Here is a 22,418-nt window from a genome sequence, read left to right on the forward strand (position 1 = left end):
CGTATCTGATGAGTGCGTGAACACAACGGCCAATCAGAGGTGTTTATGATTCAGCGAACAGCGCTCAGTCTCACAATTTTAAAATTTCAGTACCGACTTGATACCGAAGTCACTATTTTTGACAACACACACACACACACACACACACACACACACACACACACACACACACACATACGTGCAACCGGTCATGAGTGTGCAGTCGTACGAGCCCTCATCCAGCGGCTCACACACACACACACACACACACACTCATGAGAGTGTGCAGTCGTACGCCCCCTCCTCCAGGGCCTCACACACACACACACACACACACTCACACTCATGAGAGTGTGCAGTCGTACGCCCCCTCCTCCAGGGCCTCACACACACACACACACACACACTCACACTCATGAGAGTGTGCAGTCGTACGCCCCCTCCTCCAGGGCCTCACACACACACACACACACACACACACACTCATGAGAGTGTGCAGTCGTACGCCCCCTCCTCCAGGGCCTCACACACACACACACACACACACACACTCACACTCATGAGAGTGTGCAGTCGTACGCCCCCTCCTCCAGGGCCTCCTGCTGCTCGGGCTCCTCGGGCGTGTCCTCCAGGGGTCGAGCGCCGGCTCCACAGGGGCCGTCCAGGGGCAGCGGGTGGGCAGAGGTCACGACCCCGCGGGGTCGCAGCGGGTGGGCAGAGGTCACGACCCCGCGGGCGTCCTCGGCTCTGGGCTCGGGCTCCGAGGCCCCGCTCGGCTGGAACGGCTCCGGCTGAACCGGCTCCTCGGGAACCTCTGAGAGCTTCAGCAGCTGCGGGCCAATCAGGTGCAGGAACGGCTTGTAGCCCAAGCTGACAGGAAGTGACATCAGAGAGGAAGTATAACATGAAATAAACACGTCCATCGCAACATTAATCAATGAGTGAAGCTTCTTAAACATTATACATATGGGTTATGGGTCAAGTCACCTTCATTTATAAAGCGTGACAAGCTTCCATAGAAAACAGAAATTTTTAATTGTAATAATTTATGTATTTTTGGTCAAATAAATAAGAGACTGTTCAATAACAAATAAATCTTGCCGACCCTAAACTTTTCAACGGTAGTGAAAAGTTTCAAACTTTTCAAACTTTTCAAACTTTTCTTCATCATTTGATTTTCTCACTCAAAGCGCCTGATCTCGGCTGTATAACACTGACCAATCAGAGGAGACCCAGAGGTCGACGGCCCTCAGCCCGGCTCTGATGCTCTGCACCGTCTCAGCCGGCACCTCGGCACTGTCCAAGAAGCCCACCACCTGCTTGATCACGCTGGCGTCCCGCAAGATCAGCCCGATGATCACACACCACTCCAGACAGCCCGCCTCCATGAACACGTGCAGGAGATACCTGACACACACACACACACACACATGAGAACCAGGGTTCGTACAGACACTAAGAGAGGAAATCCAAGGACTTTTCAAGCTCTACTTTTTTGGTTTTCAAGCACTACAATCAGAGATCTCACTTATCAAACAATATCTTTATTATCTTTCAAATTCTATAAAAGGTAAATAGATCAACAAAAAAAAAAGACCAAAACCAAAAAATGGTACAAATAAAGCGCAGCGGATTAGTCTGGTTAAAACCAGACCTTTCTCAGTTGTAACTGAGTTATGGTCTGGCAAAGCATCATAGACAAATCATTTCCAGAGGGGCGTCACCAACGGACGTCGCGGATAGACCTAAACCCAATCAGAGCGATGAAGGAGATGACGTATGCAGAGCGCCGAGTGTTGTTCTTTGCTCGGTTTTTAACAAAAAGGAAACGTTTAAATGGCTTAAAACAGACGCGATAGCTGATTCGAACGAGTGATGTTCGACGGCGGCATCCATCTTTGTAATGTAGGCTACAAAATCTGCTTCAAAATCCCAGCGCTGTCGTCATCGTGTAAAGCCCGCCCCAACGCTTCTGATTGGTGCCGCGATTTCGACGGATTGCAAATGGGCTTGAATGAGCTCTTTGCCAGACTAACTTTCAGAGCAAATCTACATTTGCCGGAAGTTGTCTGCGTTTTCCCAGGGTAGCAGCGGATGAAATGACTGTGGAACTTTAACCCTCTAGGCGCCACGGCCGAGTTTACTTGACAAGACGCGACACTGAATAAAACGGCCGATTTTGTCAAATTGGGTGTCAAATTTCGTTCGACCTCCCCTCTACTGGATGGCAGGCATGTCATACTTCATCCCCAAATCAAAAAAACGTCATGCTTCTATACAAAATGTTCGAGTTAGAGCGCATTGAATCAGTGCGATCAAAAGCGGAGCTAGTGTGCGAGTGAGCCATGTTATCAGATCCTCTCCGCAATGACACTGACAGCAGTCCGAGCTGTGCACACTCGATCTGGCCGCGCTGCTCGTGTCATCTCACTCGTGATCTGTGCGAGTGAGCGTTTGAACTAAACAGGTCTTGTCTACTTGAGTTTGTGTGTCATATGAATAATATATATGTGCCCCATACATGGAATCAGAGTGCCTACTGTATGTAGTAAATGGAAAATCGGTTTGTTTCTACCATTTATTAGTAATGATTTACACAGTTTGTTTACTAGTTACTATATACCTGAGCATTCAGTATTGTGCAATATAACATACAGAAGGTGATGGACATTTTGGGGGGAAAGAAGTGCTGCATTTTATCATTTAAACATGTGACTTTTCATGAAAATTCTATAATCCAAGATTGCCGCCACCATATGACGTCATAATATGCAAATTAGATGGGAAAATGTAATCCCTACATAAACTTTGGGTCATCCTTAATATTTCTCTAATTTACAGAAAGTCTCTATCTTTTATCACTTTTAAGATATAGCCTTTTGAAATTAAGATGTCAAAATCGAACGTTTTAGGAAAAAAACCTCTGGCGCCTAAAGGGTTAACCATTGAAAGGATACTATGATAAAGATATCAGTTTTATCAAAAATCATTTTTTTCAAACTGATTTTTGATTGACCTCAAAAATGAAAGCTGTATCATATACTTGGATATTTATGAGCAATATCACACTAGTCATGCAGAATATCAGACGGCTACAGCGTTCATTTTGTGTGAAAAGATTGTTTTATCAATAAATTTTAACAAAATCAAGCACTTTTCAAGTACCTTTTCACAAATATGTCTGTTTTCAAGGGTTTTCCAGGACTTACATTTCAAAAAGTCAAATTCAAGCATTAAAGCCCCAAACACGGTCAGTGATTAGATTGGTTATCGGGTGATGATCTCATGAACACTCACCGGAGCTGCACTTGGCTCTTGTTAGGCCCTTTATTGGCCAGCTCCATAGAGATGTGCTCCAGCTCTGATTGGCTGAGACTGAGGGTGGAGAAATTCTCATCCACCATCGTCCAATCACCATCCACCACTGAACTGGTCTCAGTGAGGTCCGTGGCTGAACCGATGCTGTACTCCTCTCCTGAACAGGTGAATCAAAAGAAACATAAGAGAGAGCGAAAGAATGAGAGAAAGAGAGAGAGAGAGAGAGAGAGAGAGAGAGAGAGAGAGAGAGAGAGAGAACGAGAGAGATTTGATTCTCTTACCTTTGTTAATAAGAGGAGAGAGAAAAGCCTCCTGGGTCTGCGGTCCTCCGTGAGAGGAGGCGGAGTCTAGTTCCTTAGGCACCGCCCCCAAACCGTCAAGCCAGCTGTGATTGGCTGGCGTGACCTGAGGGGGCGTGGTGTCCATGTCACTGTTCAGCAAACTGTCCGCAGACTGAGACTTCAGCAAACGAGAACTCAACACTACGGAGAGAGAGAGAGTTCATGTGATTTCAGTCATAGAGTTCATTTATATAGAATCTTAAGCCAATTAAAAAAAAATTACACATAGAGGACAAAAATATCGTTGTCAAAAAAACTGTCATAAAAATGTAAAGCTTGGTCTCATTTTAAAGAAGACACTTGGTGGATTATTGTTGAAGTGTAAAAGTGACACAAAAGTTATAGAAGTTTAAGAAAATTATTTATGAACAATATTTTATAAAGAATATATATATTTCATGAAACATGTTGAACTCTAAAACTGCTAGAAAATTAAAGCCATAAATCTAAACAAAAACATTTGTAATTTTGAAGCCTTGTCAACAGAATGAAAGACAAAGATTGCATCATTTTATAGTTAAACGGCCCTGGGATTAATCATAGCAGAGGAACGATTTTTTGTTACTAGTGCAAAATAGATTTATTAAAGTAAATGGGGGTGAAATACTTCAATTCCAATAAAAATACACACTTGTGCCAAAATGTATGCAGTTAGCATTAACACAATCAACATGATAAAAAAACTGAAAGACAAAAATGTCCATAAGGTCGCAGAAGGGTATATATACAACATTTAGAGAAAAACATTTCATATATACGTACACACATTGGGTCTCATACATGAAACATTCGTAAATATACGAGTAAATATGAGAGTGATTTGCGTGTAAAGAGACCTTCCCGAAAACTCTTCTCCTGATTCACAAATACTTCGTAAACGTCAGAAAATGGACGTAATTTGAAATTTGAGACTTTATTTAGTATCAATAGTAACAAAGCACAGAGATTATTGCGATTTATTGGATTGGATGCGCTCTACAATGTTCCATTCATTCATCAAATTAAAACAGGATGACTAATCGATTCTTGAGATTTAAGAATCGATATCGGTTCGTAAAAATGAGAATCGATTAACATGGAGAAATCGATATTTTTTTACCCAGCCCTAATATATATAGTAATTACATCCAGTTTTTCTTTTTACTTCTGGGACTGTTTGATTAACAGATGAAACTCCAGTAACTGCATCTGTAATGATGCCAAGCTTCTTTCTTTAGGACCTGATACGCCACTATGTACGCTTGAAAATAAAATGTGGTGTTTTGAATGAACTTCTGATAATAAAACTTTGATTTCTGCATCTGAGAAATTTTTCTTTTTCATTCGCTTTTGAGAAGACATGTTGAAATCCTTCGTTTGGTGTCATAATATGATGCCCATATATAGTTGTCAGTCGGATTAAATGGGCGGGATTTATGGTAATTGAGAATGAGCGTGCACGCGCGTCCCATTTACGACTGATTGGAATTCATTAACACACACACACACATTTCACTATCACATCTGACGTTTACGAAGTATTTGGGAATCAGGAGATGAGTTTTCGGGAAGGTCTCTTTACGCGCAAATCACTGTTTCATGAATGAGACCCAATTATATATTAAAATAAAGATAATTTTTAATATACATATTAACATTTGCAGTTTAAAAGCGGCCTTGTGATACACATTGTTATGCCATAACTGGAGGGAAACTCATTCACACACCTGAGCGGCAGCGTCCGTTCTTCAGCGGCGAGCTAACAGAGCATGCTGGGATGACAGGAAACGGCCACAGGAAGTCCTTGTGCAGGCATTTGAGCGCGGTGACGAAATCCTCGACGCGAGCCACTCGCGTGCGCTCCCGACACAGCCAGCCAATCAGCTCGAAGCCCAGCTGAGCGGAGAAGCAGCCGAGGTCCCGCAGCCGGACCTGCTCCAGCAGCAGCCGCGCGTGTCTCCACAGCATCAGGTCAATGTAGAGGTTCTCCGCGGAGTCCGTGTCCTTACACCAGCGCTCGCCCCTGAGGACACACACACACACACACACATCATATAAGCGCTCTCCCAGGGCTGGAAACTAACGTCCTGGGGACGATAGAAAATGTGTTTAGGACTAACAGAAATATTCTCCAGGACGCTTACAGGACGAAAGACATTTTTGTATGCGTGTTCATTTATTACTAGCCTATAGACCAATTTTCAGTTGGTAAACATGGTGACGTTTCTGTGGGCGGAGCTTAGGTGGAGGCAGAACGATCCCCCTGGCTGCTTCTCTAACGCTAGTTTGCAAGTTTTGTTAGCTTGTTTTTTTACAATGACTGGAGAAAATCTGATTTTATCTTAATGTGTAAGGTCACTCAGTGTCCAGGACCGTGATTGTTATTTGCAGAAGTTAATTTTAACGGACGGAACCAGATTGGCCGACCCGTACTGTACAAGCTGTCAATGATGGACGATCTGACAGGATTAACGCTAACGCTACCTCCGGTTGAGTGGCCTGACTTCTACACCTAACGTTACCTGATAGAGAAACCGAGCGTAAAGAGAAACGGAGGGCATGTAAATCTTTAGATGTCTATAACTATGTGCTGAATGCTCATGTAAAGACTTGTGTGTGTGATCCGCAGTTCTGCCGCGCCAGCGCCGAGAAGACGACCATGTAAAGAGTGACATCACGGTGCGATGTTAATGATGTGAATATTTTCTAGAAATACAAATTCCAGATACAGCATATTCATTTTTCATCGATTCTTGCACCCAACAACACAACAAGATGACATTTAATAATAATAATAATAATAATTTAAGCTCCTTATTATGTAGCCGAATCTGTGCTGGTTTGTATTGGCCGGATTTTCCAGTTTTCCCTTTGGTTTGCCTCCAGCTAGCGCCGCGACGTAACTGTGACGTCGGCTCGAAATTGGTCTATTAGGCTAACTTAGAAAATGCCAAAATTAACCGACCAAGCGCTGACAACAACTAAGCGTGTATTCTCATGCTGTTACTATAGTTACGATCACTGGCCGGCTACTCACCCGGAGACTGGTTCAGCGGTACATCTATCAGACGGCTACGACGAATGAATCTATTGACATTTTCGTCAACGAATAAAAACTAGACAAAAATGTACGATGGTGACGATTTGGGAAGCGATCCAGTCAGAACTGATGTCCTGCGTGTGTGGTACTTTCCCCTTCTTGTCCCGGACAAGCGTTATGTCGAGCCCTGTATCTGCATGTGTGTAGTGTGTGTGTGTGTGTGTGTGTGTGTGTGTGTGTGTGTTACCCTTTGCAGGACGGGCCAGAGGGCATGCTCAGGGTTTTCTGCAGGTTGAACTTCCCTCCTGCGATGCCGTCGGCAGACTGAGACATACTGATGCTGCGGTTACGGAAGAACTCAAAGCCTCCCGTAGAGCTCTGCTCCTGCACACACACACACACACACACACACACACACACATCTCCAATCAGCACATGAGCTTCAACACGAGCATCTCAACAGTAAGGGTGTCACGATTTCAATTTTAAATCGAAATCGACCGAAATTAAGTCACAATCTCGAGCTTCGAATTAAAAAATGGAGTGGTCGCTGCTGCCACGCCCTCATGTGACGTCCGGCCGGCGTGCCAAACGGAAACAAACACACGTGTTGAAGTGCTGCGAGTCAACCTCCTCTAACTTAGCTCCAGCCAGTCAAAAGATAGCAGACGCAGGAGACCCATCGACAGAGCTTGAACCCCCTCCTCTTTCATTGAAGTCGCCGGTGTGGAAGTATTTGGGATTTCCAGTGAGTTATGTTGACAACGTTCACGCTTCAAAAAAGCCACAGTTTGCTAACTCTGCTATGTGCGTGTACCATATTCTTCCACGGCAGGGCATCTCCGCAGGCACCACAAAAACACAGATTTATCTGTTAAACAACAACTGTTTGTTTTGTTGTGAACTTGAATGTCATCTCCTGTAAAGACTGCCCTTACAAAAGAGAAACTAGACGGCAGGTTATTTTGCTTAAGTTCCCAATTGACTGAAGATATAAGTTATTGTTACATTATATTGTTAATAAATGTTTTAAATTTGACAATGTAGTGTGGTCATTTGAACAAAGGTCAGATATTATATTGCATAAAAGTCTAGTCTAAAAATGAATTATTATTATTATTATTAAAAAAAATAAATGTAAAAATCGAGAATCGAATCGAACCGTGACCTTAGAATCGAACATTTAATCGAATCGAGGATTTGGAGAATCGTGACACCCCTACTCAACACCATGCACACACACACACACACACACACACACACACCATCTGTGGTCTGCTCACCTGTGTGGTGGGTGTGCTGGGCGGAGTCTCGTTCTCCCCTGAACCAATGGCCTTCAGGAAGCGGATCATGTGACGACACAGATCCCACTTGCCCTGTTCGAGGGCCGTGTTGAAGAGCAGAGTGGCGTGTTGACGGCTCACCGCTGGAACCTCCATATTCTGCATACAAATATCATAAAATAACATGAATAAAATAGGATTATTCAATTAGATGCCCCCTCTATTACGAAAAAGCTGTTTAGGACAGTTCCATTAGGTCATACAATCAGTGTAAATGATCAAATATGATATATTATATACATGATTATCAACACAAACCTGAGTGAGAGGTCACATGAACAATCGTATATTTAGTGAAATTAATTTTCTTTATTCAAGCTTTCTATTTCAGATAAATGCTGTTCTTTTGAACATCTTATTCATCAATAAATCTAATGTACTTAAATAACTGTTTTCAACATTGCTAATAATGAGAAATGTTTCTTGTGCATATGATCATGTGACACTGAAGACTGGAGTAATGATGCTGAACATTCAGCTTTGATCACAGGAATAAATTACACTTTACAGTATATTCACATAGAAAACTGATTATTTACACTGTAATAATATTTCACAGTATTACTGTTTTTTGTATTTTTAATCAAATAAACACAGCCTTGGTGAGCAGAAGAGACTTCTTTTAAAAACATTAAAAATCTTACCAATCCAAAACTGTTGACTGGAAGTGTACATGTGATAAAAACTATAAAAATGTCCAGGGTCCATCTTAAAAAATACTTCCTTTAATGTTTCTTTACATTAAACCGTTTAATTGAATGTATTTATTTATTACATCACAGACCATTTAAAGTGGGTTAAACTACTGAAGATGCAACTACAGATAATGGTGACTTATTTCAAGAGTATTTTATTTACTTTTTCAGTATTTTCAAAGTATACATCAAGTGTTTTGTTCTTAAATTGGGTGTTTATTTCTTGTTTGGGACTCACCTAGAGGATGATCAGGTAATTGATCATTATAATAATATTTCACAATATTTCTGTTTATTGTTGTTGTATTTTTTAATTAAGCCTTGGTGTGCAGAAGAGACTTCTTTTAAAAAAACAAACAAATCTTACCAATCCAAAACTTTTGACTGGTAGTGTACTTGTGATGATAAATTTTATCACTATTATAACTATTAAAAAGTTTTCCTGGGTCCATCTTACAAAATACTTCCTTTAATGCATCTTTACATGAAAATATTTTACTTTATTTATTGATTTAATCACAGACCATTTAAAGTGGATTTAACTACTGAAGATGTCAAATAGATAAACATAAATGGTGAGCAACTACAGATAATGAAGTGTATTTTTCCAGTATTTTCAAAGTATACATCAAGTGTTTTGTTCTTCAATTGTGTGTTTAGGCCTCACCTGCAGGATGATCAGGTACGACGCGGCCGTGTCCAGATCCTGCGCCATCAGACACTCCTCGAACAGGTCTTTGGGGTTCCCGACGGCGGCGAACAGGTAGTTCCACAGCGCGTACTCGGTCTTGCGCGCGCAGTGAACGATGGTCTGCAGGAACAGTGGGAACTCGGTGACGAACTTGGCCACGGTGGGCAGCAGCGGGTCGGGGATGGGCTCTCGAGACGTGGCCTCCTCCTCCAGAACCACGTGCACCATGAGCTCCAGCACGTGCGGGAAGTACGGCAGCGCCGCGCACGACTGCGCTAGCATGAGCGCCTGCTCGCCCAGGTTACGCATTAGCAGCTGGCGTAAGATGTGATGGAGATAGATCTGAGATGTTCGTTCCACCGTGCAAAACGGGAAGAGCGTCTCCAGTGGCTCGGAGGACGAGCTCAGGCCGTCGAATAGCATGGTCTCGTTGGAGGCGCCGAGGATTAGCGCGTCCTCGAAGAGCACGGTTAGCGGGTAGATGTTGATGTGGAAGGGTAGCATGATGCGGCGCGACAGGAACGAGTGGGGTTTGCGGTGGTCTCTGGGAAACAGAGGGAGCCACACCTTCATCCCCGCCTCTCCGCACGAGAGCCACAGCGCCTCCATCAGGTGGCGTTTCTTGCGGTTGCTTCGGCAGGTGGTCCACACGTTCTCCACACACTGGGCCAGAACCACCGGCGCACAGAACGGCTGACGGAGGGAGACACGCGTTAGTTAACAGACAGAGAGAATGGATCACGATCACAGATTGACATTTAGGGAGCGCAACAGCGCCGCCCACTTTGTAGGCGATTTTTAAGTCTCTGTTAAAGCCACAAAAAATGATTGTCTTTGAGAGCATAGGGAGATTGACTTGGTTATGTAATTTGCATAATCAAGTATATATGTTTACATATATTTGAAGTGCATCATGAGAGTTGGCGGGTTTTTTGGCGTAATTTGCTTGTCATGATTCTCTGATTGGTGGAGATTTCTCAGCAGAATCATGGGTAATGTAGTTTTTTCACCAGGAATACTGCCGTTAAACATGATTATAAAAAATTAAATAAAAAGCTGAAATAACAAAAGCATATATCATTGATTAACAACCTCACGGTACGTCTGTCCTAAACAGATACCTTATTATTAATTATTTCCTTATCAAGAAAAGGAATGAGATCTTTCCACACAGAACCGAACTCTTGTGCTCTATTGGATCAGGATGAGGGGCGGGGCATCAGACTCACCAGCATCGTCTGATTGGCTGGCGTGTCCTTCTCTCGCACCTGTGGCCCGGATCGGTCTCTCTGCAGCATGATCAGCTGACCAGCCAAATTCAACAGGATACTCTCAGCCGAACAGGCCTGACACACACACACGGGCCATGAGTACGCATGCAGGAGTGTGTGCGTAAGTGTGAGCGTGAGTGTGTGCGTGAGTGTGTGAGTGTGCATGAGTGTGCGTGAGTGTGAGCATGAGTGTGCGAGAGTGTGCATGAGTGTGTGAGTGTGCATGAGTGCGCGAGAGTGTGCGTGTGTGTGTGAGAGTGTGCATGAGTGTGAGCATGAGTGTGAGCATGAGTGTGAGCATGTGTACCTGCTGCGGGGCTTTGAGTGTGATCCCGGTCTCAGTCCGCACTGATGTGAGGGTCACAGACACGACTAAACCAGGGTGAGGAATATAACGAGACATCGAGACCTCCTGCAACAGCTCCACACTGGCCGACGGGCTCGGGCTGATGACACACACACACGCCGAAACATCAAGACATGTTCAAGACAAATACAACAAACATCCAGCCAACTTACAAAACACTTGTGTACAAGAAACATAAATTAGTCTAAAGAAAATGGCATTCTGGGTCATATCTATGGAGCGCCAAAGTGCTTGAAATTAAATATAATTATCCACCCTTTCTATTGCTTGACATTTTCCATTATTGTGATGACAAAAATCAAGGTTTGGAAATACAGGATTGATCCTCCGAAAAGAAAAGAGACTTAAGAAAAAGCTAACTTTTAATATATGTTTTATATAAAAATATAAATGCATTTAGAAAAACAAAAAACAACATTAAACTATACATAAATAAATAAATATAAATTATATAAACACACACATACAGTATACATATATATATATATATATATATAACATTTATATACAATATATAAATGTATGTATATAGCATTTCTAAATGTGTCTTTTCTTTATCTGTGTTTTTTTGTGTTAAATGTAGCATCAGTGAATTTCATGATGACAGGGTTTAATAACAATTGCTGGCTTTTTAAGGGATTATTTCCAAATAAACTAGTCCATTAATTCCAGATGATCTTGGTCAGTGTGTGTGTGTGTGTGTGTGTCACCTGTCGTGCCGTCTCTCGATGCTGTACAGGCAGATAGAGCAGTCGGCCCGGAACAGAATCACCACGTTACGAAACACGTTCAGCAACAGCGTGTCGGCGTGAAGTTTGGTGACGCTAGCAAACGCGTTATCCAGGTTAGCGGAGCGCACGTACAGCCTCAGCTAAAGCCATGAAGACACAAGACAGTCCATCACACACACACAGATCAATACTGAGACATCAGAGGAACACTAATGCAAGAGTTCTTGCCTCTTCCTGCCGGTCGATGAAATTATAACACGCAATAACAACAAAGTCGTTCCACCACGCGAGGCCGCCCGTCACCGCCATATTCTGCTCCTGAAAACACATGATTATAGAACGTTTTCATCACAGGCTTTTACCTTTTAAATGAAAACACACTGATGGAGGGGCGTTTACCTGTGTGACGTTACCAAACAGTTTCCATTTCCTGGAATATAAGGAATAATGTGCAAATCCTCGGCGACCGGCGACGGCCACACACTGACCAGACCAGTCTATCGCTGCAAACTAAACACACACACACACACACACACAGCAAGATTAAACCATGCGTTTCATGAAAAACTGCATTTTTGGAACCAAATGTAACAGTGAAAAGCTCATTAACATATGACCGCCCACATTTGCACATCTATATCTATAAAGAGCATTAGTGCCCGCCCACTTTTTTAGCAGCGCTGGTTCTGGATTTTATTAGTTTTTACCCCAAAGGGATTATAAAAAGTTTTTGTTGAAGAGTTATACGCCATGAACCGAGGCAAACATCTACGAGGAGAATCTTAATATTACAAACTTGTGCGGTTATGAAAAAGAAAGAAAAGTGAAACTCAGCTTTCAGTTAACAAGGGACACTTAAACATTCAAAATGAAGAATTACAAGTATATAGACCAAGACATACACATAAATATATCGCCTTGATTAATCAAATGTACACTACAGTCAAAAAAGTTCAAAAAGGGGTTGGTAAGATTTTCTGCTCACCAAGGCTGCATTTATTTGATCAAAAATACAGTAAAAACAGCAAAATTGTGAAATAATATTGCAATGTTAAACATCTGTTTTCTATGTGAATATACAGTAAAGTGTAATTTATTCCTGTGATCAAAGCTGTATTTTCAGCATCATTACTCCAGTCTTCAGTGTCACATGATCCTTCACAAATCACTCTAATATGAGGATCTGATGATCAAGAAAAATGTACGATTATAATCAATTTTTAAAACAATGAATATTTTTGTGGAAATTACAATATATTTTTTTAACAGGATTCTTTGATGAATATAATGTTTAAAAGAACAGCATTTATTTGAAATATAATCTTTTGTAATATTATAAATGTATTTATTGTCGTTTTACTGCATTCTTGTAGAATTAAAGTATTGATTTTACTGACCCCAAACTGCTGAATGCTAGTTTATATTGAGATGTATATATTGCACTTTGAATATATAACCATTAAAGTCATATTGCATGTTGCATGAGGTAATACATGTATTGTGGTGCACATATTATAGATCATACAAGGTTTAAACAGTTTAAAATAGTCTTCTAGTATAAACCAGTATTAGGTGTTTATAACATGAGCGCAGTGTGAGGCTCTTACCCTGATGGGCCAGTTCGTCTCCAGATATGTGCTGTGGATCTGCAGGAGGAACAGAAGCACATTTCAGAGTCTGAGATGAAGGATCTGGAGTGTGTGATCGAGCTGGGAGTGTGTGGTGACGTACCTGAACCACCTGCCAGTGCTTGTGTCCCAGTAAAGTGCTGAGCCCCTGAGAGAGCGGCGTGGAGGCCGAGGGCCGGTGCAGAGGAGTCCCAGTGTCCCGAGACGAGCTCTTGTCCGACCCGCTGTGAGCCTGAGTCGGGTCTCCACAGGTCAGATACAGGCGGTCCTCTCCCTGCAGCAGCACCTGCTCCTGGTTACTCTGATCACACACACACACACACACACACACACACACACACACACACACACACACACACACACACACACACACACACACACACACACACACACACACACACACACGCGCAAACAAGCACACACACACACACACGCAAACAAGCACACACACACACACACACACACACACACACACACACACACACACAAACAAGCACACACACACACACACACACACAAACACACACACAAACACACACACACACGCGCACGCAAACAAGCACGCACACACACACACACACACACACACACACGCACACACACAAACACACAAACACACGCACACGCATGCAAACAAACAAGCACGCAAACACACGCAAACAGACACCCTCATTATTAGTTCATGTTAGCCAATGCATTAACTAATGTTAAGACCCTTTTTTACAAAGTTTATCTTCAATAAATAAGGTAACACTTAATACGGTTCATTAGTTAACATTAGTTAACTACCGTAGTTAACATGAACTAAGAATGAACAATACTTCTACAGCACTTATTAATCTCAGTTAATATTAATTTCAACATTTACTAATAGATTATTATAATCAAAGGTTGTATTTGTTAACATTAGTTACTGCACTGTGAACTAACATGAACAGCTGTATTTTTATTAACTAACATTAACAAAAATTAAAAAATATGTATTGCTCATTGTTAGTTCATGTTAGATAATACATTAAAAAATGTCAACTAATGAACCTTATTGTAAAGTGTTACCAAGTAATCTAAAACTACATCTGGAAACATTAAAAATCTTTTTCTCAACTTAACCCTTTAGGCGCCAGAGGTTTTTTCCTAAAACGTTCGATTTTTACATCTTAATTTCGAAAGGCTATATCTTAAAAGTGATAAAAGATAGAGACTTTCTGTAAATTAGAGAAATATTAAGGATGACCCAAAGTTTATGTAGGGATGACATTTTCCCATCTAATTTGCATATTTTGACGTCATATGGTGGTGGCAATCTTGGATTATAGAATTTTCATGAAAAGTCACATGTTTAAATGATAAAATGCAGCACTTCTTTCCCCCCAAAATGTCCATCACCTTCTGTATGCTATATTGCACAATACTGAATGCTCAAACTAGTAAACAAACTGTGTAAATCATTACTAATAAATGGTAGAAACAAACCGAATGCATGTAGTGGTTGGCCTTTTGCTGTAGAGATTTTCCATTTACTAAATACAGTAGGCACTCTGATTCCATGTATGGGGCACATATATATTATTCATTTGACATACAAACTCAAGTAGACAAGACCTGTTTAGTTCAAACACTCACTCGCACAGATCACGAGTGAGATGATACGAGCAGCGCGGCCAGATCGAGTGTGCACAGCTCGGACTACTGTCATTGTCATTGCGACTCCTCACCCTGCCTCCACGTTGCCTCGTAACTGTCCTATGAATACTTCGACCTCGTCTAACATACCCAGTGGTATTAGACAGAGTCTCCACCACAATACCGTCGCCGCGATTGCGGAGAGGATCTGATAAAATGGCTTACTCTCACACTAGCTCCGCTTTTGATCGCACTGATTCAATGCGCTCTAACTCGAACATTTTGTATAGAAGCATGACGTTTTTTTGATTCGGGGATGAAGTATGACATGTCTGCCATCCAGTGGAGGGGAGGTCGAACGAAATTTGACACCCAATTTGACAAAATCGCCCGTTTTATTCAGTGTCGCGTCTTGTCGAGTAAACTCGGCCGTGGCGCCTAGAGGGTTAAGAGTCCTAGAGGAGCTGAAACACATCAGACTCTGATCACACGTGCAGGAGGTGTTCATGAGCAGTGTAACAGTGAGGCATTACACCAGTGACTGTGATGTGTGTGTGTGTGTGTCTCACCGTGCACGGGTTGACGGTCAGCGCGCTCTTGATGAACTGGAACTGCAGGATGCCGGCCTGTTGGAGCTTCTCGTCTCCTTCCACAGGAGTAGAGTCTGAGCTGCTGATCACCCACAGGTGGTACCCCTCCACACCCCAGCTCTGAACACACACACACACACACACACACACTCAGCATCCAGAGCCACTTCAGGCCAGTTCACACCGACCGATGGATTACAGCGGTCACTTCTCAGACACTCCGCATGTTCGAGTCTGTTGTCAGTGTGATCGCCCTTTACATCACTATTACCATTGGTTAATGCATTTGTTAACATGAACTAACAAGAAGCAATTTACTTTTTAAAACATTAAATAATCTTTGTTAATTAATGTTAACAGATTCAGCTTTTAATAAAGAATGTATTAGTAAATGTCGAAACGGACCTTAACTAAGATTAATAAGTGCTGTAGAAGTAGTTAATGTTAACCAATGTAGTTCACTAATGTTAACAAATGAAGCCTTAGTGTAAAGAAAAAAAAAAACTAATAAAAATAACAAAAACACAACAACGTCACTTAAACTTTCAAATTAAAATGACAACAGAAAATATAAAAATTAGGGCTGTCAAATGATTAATCACGATTAATCACATCCAAAATAAAAGTTTTTTTTACATAATATATGTGGGTGCACTGTGTATAATTATTTTATATATATATATAAATACACACACATGCATGTATATTTAAGAAAAAAAAATATTACTTATATATAAAATATTTATATTTATATATAATATAAATTAAATATAAATCTATATACAGTATATACATGAAAATATTTCTTAAATATATACAAGCATGTGTGTGTATTTATATATATAAAATAATTATACACAGTGCACCCACATATATTTTGTACAAAATTTTTTTATTTTGGATGTGATTAATCGTGATTAATCATTTGACAGCCCTAATAAAAATCAAATCAAATTTAATATTTGAACAAAAGCTATGAAAGTATCTCAACGACACTAAAATAACACAGGAAACATGCAGAATCAAAAAAAAAAAGTGCTTCATTTTTGTTGGGAGTAAACTATTTGTTGTGTTGGTTATGAATGGAGTTGTGTTGGTTATGAATGCAGTTGTGTTGGTTATGAATGGAGTTGTGTTGGTTATGAATGCAGTTGTGTTGGTTATGAATGCAGTTGTGTTGGTTATGAATGCAGTTGTGTTGGTTATGAATGCAGTTGTGTTGGTTATGAATGCAGTTGTGTTGGTTATGAATGCAGTTGTGTTGGTTATGAATGCAGTTGTGATGGTTATGAATGGAGTTGTGTTGGTTATGAATGGAGTTGTGTTTGTTATGAATGGAGTTGTGTTGGTTATGAATGCAGTTGTGTTGGTTATGAATGGAGTTGTGTTGGTTATGAATGGAGTTGTGTTGGTTATGAATGCAGTTGTGTTGGTTATGAATGCAGTTGTGTTGGTTATTAATGGAGTTGTGTTGGTTATTAATGGAGTTGTGTTGGTTATGAATGGAGTTGTGTTGGTTATGAATGGAGTTGTGTTGGTTATGAATGGAGTTGTGATGGTTATGAATGGAGTTGTGTTGGTTATGAATGGAGTTGTGTTGGTTATGAATGCAGTTGTGTTGGTTATAAATGTAGTTGTGTTGGTTATGAATGAAGTTGTGTTGGTTATGAATGAAGATGTGTTGGTTATTAATGGAGTTGTGTTGGTTATTAATGGAGTTGTGTTGGTTATGAATGGAGTTGTGTTGGTTATGAATGGAGTTGTGTTGGTTATGAATGGAGTTGTGTTGGTTATGAATGGAGTTGTGTTGGTTATGAATGGAGTTGTGTTGGTTATGAATGCAGTTGTGTTGGTTATGAATGGAGTTGTGTTGGTTATAAATGGACTTGTGTTGGTTATGAATGGAGTTGTGTTCGTTATGAATGGAGTTGTGTTGGTTATGAATGCAGTTGTGATGGTTATGAATACAGTTGTGTTGGTTATGAATGGAGTTGTGTTGGTTATGAATGCAGATGTGTTGGTTATGAATGGAGTTGTGTTGGTTATAAATGGAGTTGTGTTGGTTATGAATGGAGTTGTGTTGGTTATGAATGGAGTTGTGTTGGTTATTAATGGAGTTGTGTTGGTTATGAATGGAGTTGTGTTGGTTATAAATGGAGTTGTGTTGGTTATGAATGGAGTTGTGTTGGTTATGAATGGAGTTGTGATGGTTATGAATGGAGTTGTGTTGGTTATGAATGGAGTTGTGTTGGTTATGAATGGAGTTGTGATGGTTATGAATGGAGTTGTGTTGGTTATGAATGGAGTTGTGTTGGTTATGAATGGAGTTGTGTTGGTTATGAATGGAGTTGTGTTGGTTATGAATTCAGTTGTGTTGGTTATGAATGCAGTTGTGTTGGTTATGAATGGAGTTGTGTTGGTTATGAATGGAGTTGTGATGGTTATGAATGGAGTTGTGTTGGTTATGAATGGAGTTGTGTTGGTTATGAATGGAGTTGTGTTGGTTATGAATGGAGTTGTGTTGGTTATGAATGGAGTTGTGTTGGTTATGAATGGAGTTGTGTTGGTTATGAATGGAGTTGTGTTGGTTATGAATGGAGTTGTGTTGGTTATAAATGGAGTTGTGTTGGTTATGAATGGAGTTGTGTTGGTTATGAATGGAGTTGTGATGGTTATGAATGGAGTTGTGTTGGTTATGAATGGAGTTGTGTTGGTTATGAATGGAGTTGTGATGGTTATGAATGGAGTTGTGTTGGTTATGAATGGAGTTGTGTTGGTTATGAATGGAGTTGTGTTGGTTATGAATTCAGTTGTGTTGGTTATGAATGCAGTTGTGTTGGTTATGAATGGAGTTGTGTTGGTTATGAATGGAGTTGTGATGGTTATGAATGGAGTTGTGTTGGTTATGAATGGAGTTGTGTTGGTTATGAATGGAGTTGTGTTGGTTATGAATGGAGTTGTGTTGGTTATAAATGGAGTTGTGTTGGTTATAAATGGAGTTATGTTGGTTATGAATGCAGTTGTGATGGTTATGAATGCAGTTGTGTTGGTTATGAATGGAGTTGTGTTGGTTATAAATGGAGTTGTGTTGGTTATGAATGGAGTTGTGTTGGTTATAAATGGAGTTGTGTTGGTTATGAATGGAGTTGTGTTGGTTATGAATGGAGTTGTGATGGTTATGAATGGAGTTGTGTTGGTTATGAATGGAGTTGTGTTGGTTATGAATGGAGTTGTGATGGTTATGAATGGAGTTGTGTTGGTTATAAATGGAGTTGTGTTGGTTATGAATGGAGTTGTGTTGGTTATGAATGGAGTTGTGTTGGTTATGAATGGAGTTGTGTTGGTTATGAATGAAGTTGTGTTGGTTATGAATGGAGTTGTGTTGGTTATGAATGGAGTTGTGATGGTTATGAATGGAGTTGTGTTGGTTATGAATGGAGTTGTGTTGGTTATGAATGGAGTTGTGATGGTTATGAATGGAGTTGTGTTGGTTATGAATGGAGTTGTGTTGGTTATGAATGGAGTTGTGTTGGTTATGAATGCAGTTGTGTTGGTTATAAATGTAGTTGTGTTGGTTATGAATGAAGTTGTGTTGGTTATGAATGAAGATGTGTTGGTTATGAATGGAGTTGTGTTGGTTATGAATGGAGTTGTGTTGGTTATGAATGGAGTTGTGTTGGTTATGAATGCAGTTGTGTTGGTTATGAATGCAGTTGTGTTGGTTATTAATGGAGTTGTGTTGGTTATTAATGGAGTTGTGTTGGTTATGAATGGAGTTGTGTTGGTTATGAATGGAGTTGTGTTGGTTATAAATGGAGTTGTGTTGGTTATGAATGGAGTTGTGTTGGTTATGAATGCAGTTGTGTTGGTTATGAATGCAGTTGTGTTGGTTATAAATGGAGTTGTGTTGGTTATGAATGGAGTTGTGTTGGTTATAAATGGAGTTGTGTTGGTTATGAATGGAGTTGTGATGGTTATGAATGGAGTTGTGTTGGTTATGAATGGAGTTGTGTTGGTTATGAATACAGTTGTGTTGGTTATGAATGGAGTTGTGTTGGTTATGAATGAAGTTGTGTTGGTTATGAATGAAGATGTGTTGGTTATGAATGCAGATGTGTTGGTTATGAATGGAGTTGTGTTGGTTATGAATGGAGTTGTGTTGGTTATGAATGGAGTTGTGTTGGTTATGAATGGAGTTGTGTTGGTTATGAATGTAGTTGTGTTGGTTATGAATGAAGTTGTGTTGGTTATGAATGAAGATGTGTTGGTTATGAATGGAGTTGTGTTGGTTATGAATGGAGTTGTGTTGGTTATGAATGCAGTTGTGTTGGTTATGAATGCAGTTGTGTTGGTTATTAATGGAGTTGTGTTGGTTATGAATGGAGTTGTGTTGGTTATGAATGGAGTTGTGTTGGTTATAAATGGAGTTGTGTTGGTTATGAATGGAGTTGTGTTGGTTATGAATGGAGTTGTGATGGTTATGAATGGAGTTGTGTTGGTTATGAATGCAGTTATGTTGGTTATGAATGCAGTTGTGATGGTTATGAATGCAGTTGTGTTGGTTATGAATGGAGTTGTGTTGGTTATAAATGGAGTTGTGTTGGTTATGAATGGAGTTGTGTTGGTTATAAATGGAGTTGTGTTGGTTATGAATGGAGTTGTGTTGGTTATGAATGGAGTTGTGATGGTTATGAATGGAGTTGTGTTGGTTATGAATGGAGTTGTGTTGGTTATGAATGGAGTTGTGATGGTTATGAATGGAGTTGTGTTGGTTATAAATGGAGTTGTGTTGGTTATGAATGGAGTTGTGTTGGTTATGAATGGAGTTGTGTTGGTTATGAATGCAGTTGTGTTGGTTATGAATGAAGTTGTGTTAGTTATGAATTGAGTTGTGTTGGTTATGAATGGAGTTGTGATGGTTATGAATGGAGTTGTGTTGGTTATGAATGGAGTTGTGTTGGTTATGAATGAAGTTGTGATGGTTATGAATGGAGTTGTGTTGGTTATGAATGGAGTTGTGTTGGTTATGAATGCAGTTGTGTTGGTTATAAATGTAGTTGTGTTGGTTATGAATGAAGTTGTGTTGGTTATGAATGAAGATGTGTTGGTTATGAATGGAGTTGTGTTGGTTATGAATGGAGTTGTGTTGGTTATGAATGGAGTTGTGTTGGTTATGAATGCAGTTGTGTTGGTTATGAATGCAGTTGTGTTGGTTATTAATGGAGTTGTGTTGGTTATGAATGGAGTTGTGTTGGTTATGAATGGAGTTGTGTTGGTTATGAATGGAGTTGTGTTGGTTATAAATGGAGTTGTGTTGGTTATGAATGGAGTTGTGTTGGTTATGAATGGAGTTGTGTTGGTTATGAATGGAGTTGTGTTGGTTATGAATGCAGTTGTGTTGGTTATGAATGCAGTTGTGTTGGTTATAAATGGAGTTGTGTTGGTTATGAATGGAGTTGTGTTGGTTATAAATGGAGTTGTGTTGGTTATGAATGGAGTTGTGATGGTTATGAATGGAGTTGTGTTGGTTATGAATGGAGTTGTGTTGGTTATGAATGCAGTTGTGTTGGTTATGAATGGAGCTGTGTTGGTTATGAATGAAGTTGTGTTGGTTATGAACGAAGATGTGTTGGTTATGAATGCAGATGTGTTGGTTATGAATGGAGTTGTGTTGGTTATGAATGGAGTTGTGTTGGTTATGAATGGAGTTGTGTTGGTTATGAATGCAGTTGTGTTGGTTATAAATGTAGTTGTGTTGGTTATGAATGAAGTTGTGTTGGTTATGAATGAAGATGTGTTGGTTATGAATGGAGTTGTGTTGGTTATGAATGGAGTTGTGTTGGTTATGAATGGAGTTGTGTTGGTTATGAATGCAGTTGTGTTGGTTATGAATGCAGTTGTGTTGGTTATTAATGGAGTTGTGTTGGTTATGAATGGAGTTGTGTTGGTTATGAATGGAGTTGTGTTGGTTATGAATGGAGTTGTGTTGGTTATGAATGGAGTTGTGTTGGTTATGAATGGAGTTGTGTTGGTTATGAATGGAGTTGTGTTGGTTATGAATGGAGTTGTGTTGGTTATGAATGCAGTTGTGTTGGTTATAAATGGAGTTGTGTTGGTTATGAATGGAGTTGTGTTGGTTATAAATGGAGTTGTGTTGGTTATGAATGGAGTTGTGATGGTTATGAATAGAGTTGTGATGGTTATGAATGGAGTTGTGTTGGTTATGAATGGAGTTGTGTTGGTTATGAATGCAGTTGTGTTGGTTATGAATGGAGTTGTGTTGGTTATGAATGAAGTTGTGTTGGTTATGAATGAAGATGTGTTGGTTATGAATGGAGTTGTGTTGGTTATGAATGCAGTTGTGTTGTTTATGAATGCAGTTGTGTTGGTTATGAATGGAGTTGTGTTGGTTATAAATGGAGTTGTGTTGGTTATGAATGGAGTTGTGTTGGTTATAAATGGAGTTGTGTTGGTTATGAATGGAGTTGTGATGGTTATGAATGGAGTTGTGTTGGTTATAAATGGAGTTGTGTTGGTTATGAATGGAGTTGTGATGGTTATGAATGCAGTTGTGTTGGTTATGAATGCAGTTGTGTTGGTTATGAATGGAGTTGTGTTGGTTATGAATGAAGTTGTGTTGGTTATGAATGAAGATGTGTTGGTTATGAATGGAGTTGTGTTGGTTATGAATGGATTTGTTATGGTTATGAATGGAGTTGTGTTGGTTATGAATGGAGTTGTGTTGGTTATGAATGGAGATGTTTTGGTTATGAATGCAGTTGTGTTGGTTATAAATGGTGTTGTGATGATGTTGAATAAAGA

General features: G+C 40.2%; 1 protein-coding gene across 3 annotated transcripts in view; it reads right to left on the reverse strand.

Annotated features, from left to right (window-relative positions):
* Window positions 1-525: 525 nt before the first annotated feature.
* Window positions 526-22,418, reverse strand: part of LOC130078127 (guanine nucleotide exchange factor subunit RIC1-like) — a 42,641-nt gene continuing 20,748 nt past the window's right edge. For all 3 annotated transcript variants that reach the window (XM_056243637.1, XM_056243636.1, XM_056243638.1), the window contains 16 exons: window positions 15,576-15,716; window positions 13,487-13,684; window positions 13,363-13,401; window positions 12,155-12,265; window positions 11,984-12,073; window positions 11,735-11,895; window positions 10,965-11,103; window positions 10,616-10,732; window positions 9,363-10,079; window positions 7,941-8,099; window positions 6,905-7,041; window positions 5,345-5,640; window positions 3,579-3,779; window positions 3,277-3,454; window positions 1,198-1,386; window positions 526-849 (listed from right to left, as the gene is read on the reverse strand). In XM_056243637.1, coding sequence (XP_056099612.1) covers window positions 537-849; window positions 1,198-1,386; window positions 3,277-3,454; window positions 3,579-3,779; window positions 5,345-5,640; window positions 6,905-7,041; window positions 7,941-8,099; window positions 9,363-10,079; window positions 10,616-10,732; window positions 10,965-11,103; window positions 11,735-11,895; window positions 11,984-12,073; window positions 12,155-12,265; window positions 13,363-13,401; window positions 13,487-13,684; window positions 15,576-15,716 — 3,186 coding nt within the window. In that variant the 3' untranslated portion in view covers window positions 526-536. The remainder of the gene's footprint in view (window positions 850-1,197; window positions 1,387-3,276; window positions 3,455-3,578; window positions 3,780-5,344; window positions 5,641-6,904; window positions 7,042-7,940; window positions 8,100-9,362; window positions 10,080-10,615; window positions 10,733-10,964; window positions 11,104-11,734; window positions 11,896-11,983; window positions 12,074-12,154; window positions 12,266-13,362; window positions 13,402-13,486; window positions 13,685-15,575; window positions 15,717-22,418) is intronic.

Source organism: Rhinichthys klamathensis, unplaced genomic scaffold, assembly GCF_029890125.1.
Source record: "Rhinichthys klamathensis goyatoka isolate OS25496 unplaced genomic scaffold, OSU_Roscu_1.1 h1tg000819l_1, whole genome shotgun sequence".
NCBI classification, from domain to species: Eukaryota; Metazoa; Chordata; class Actinopteri; order Cypriniformes; family Leuciscidae; genus Rhinichthys; species Rhinichthys klamathensis.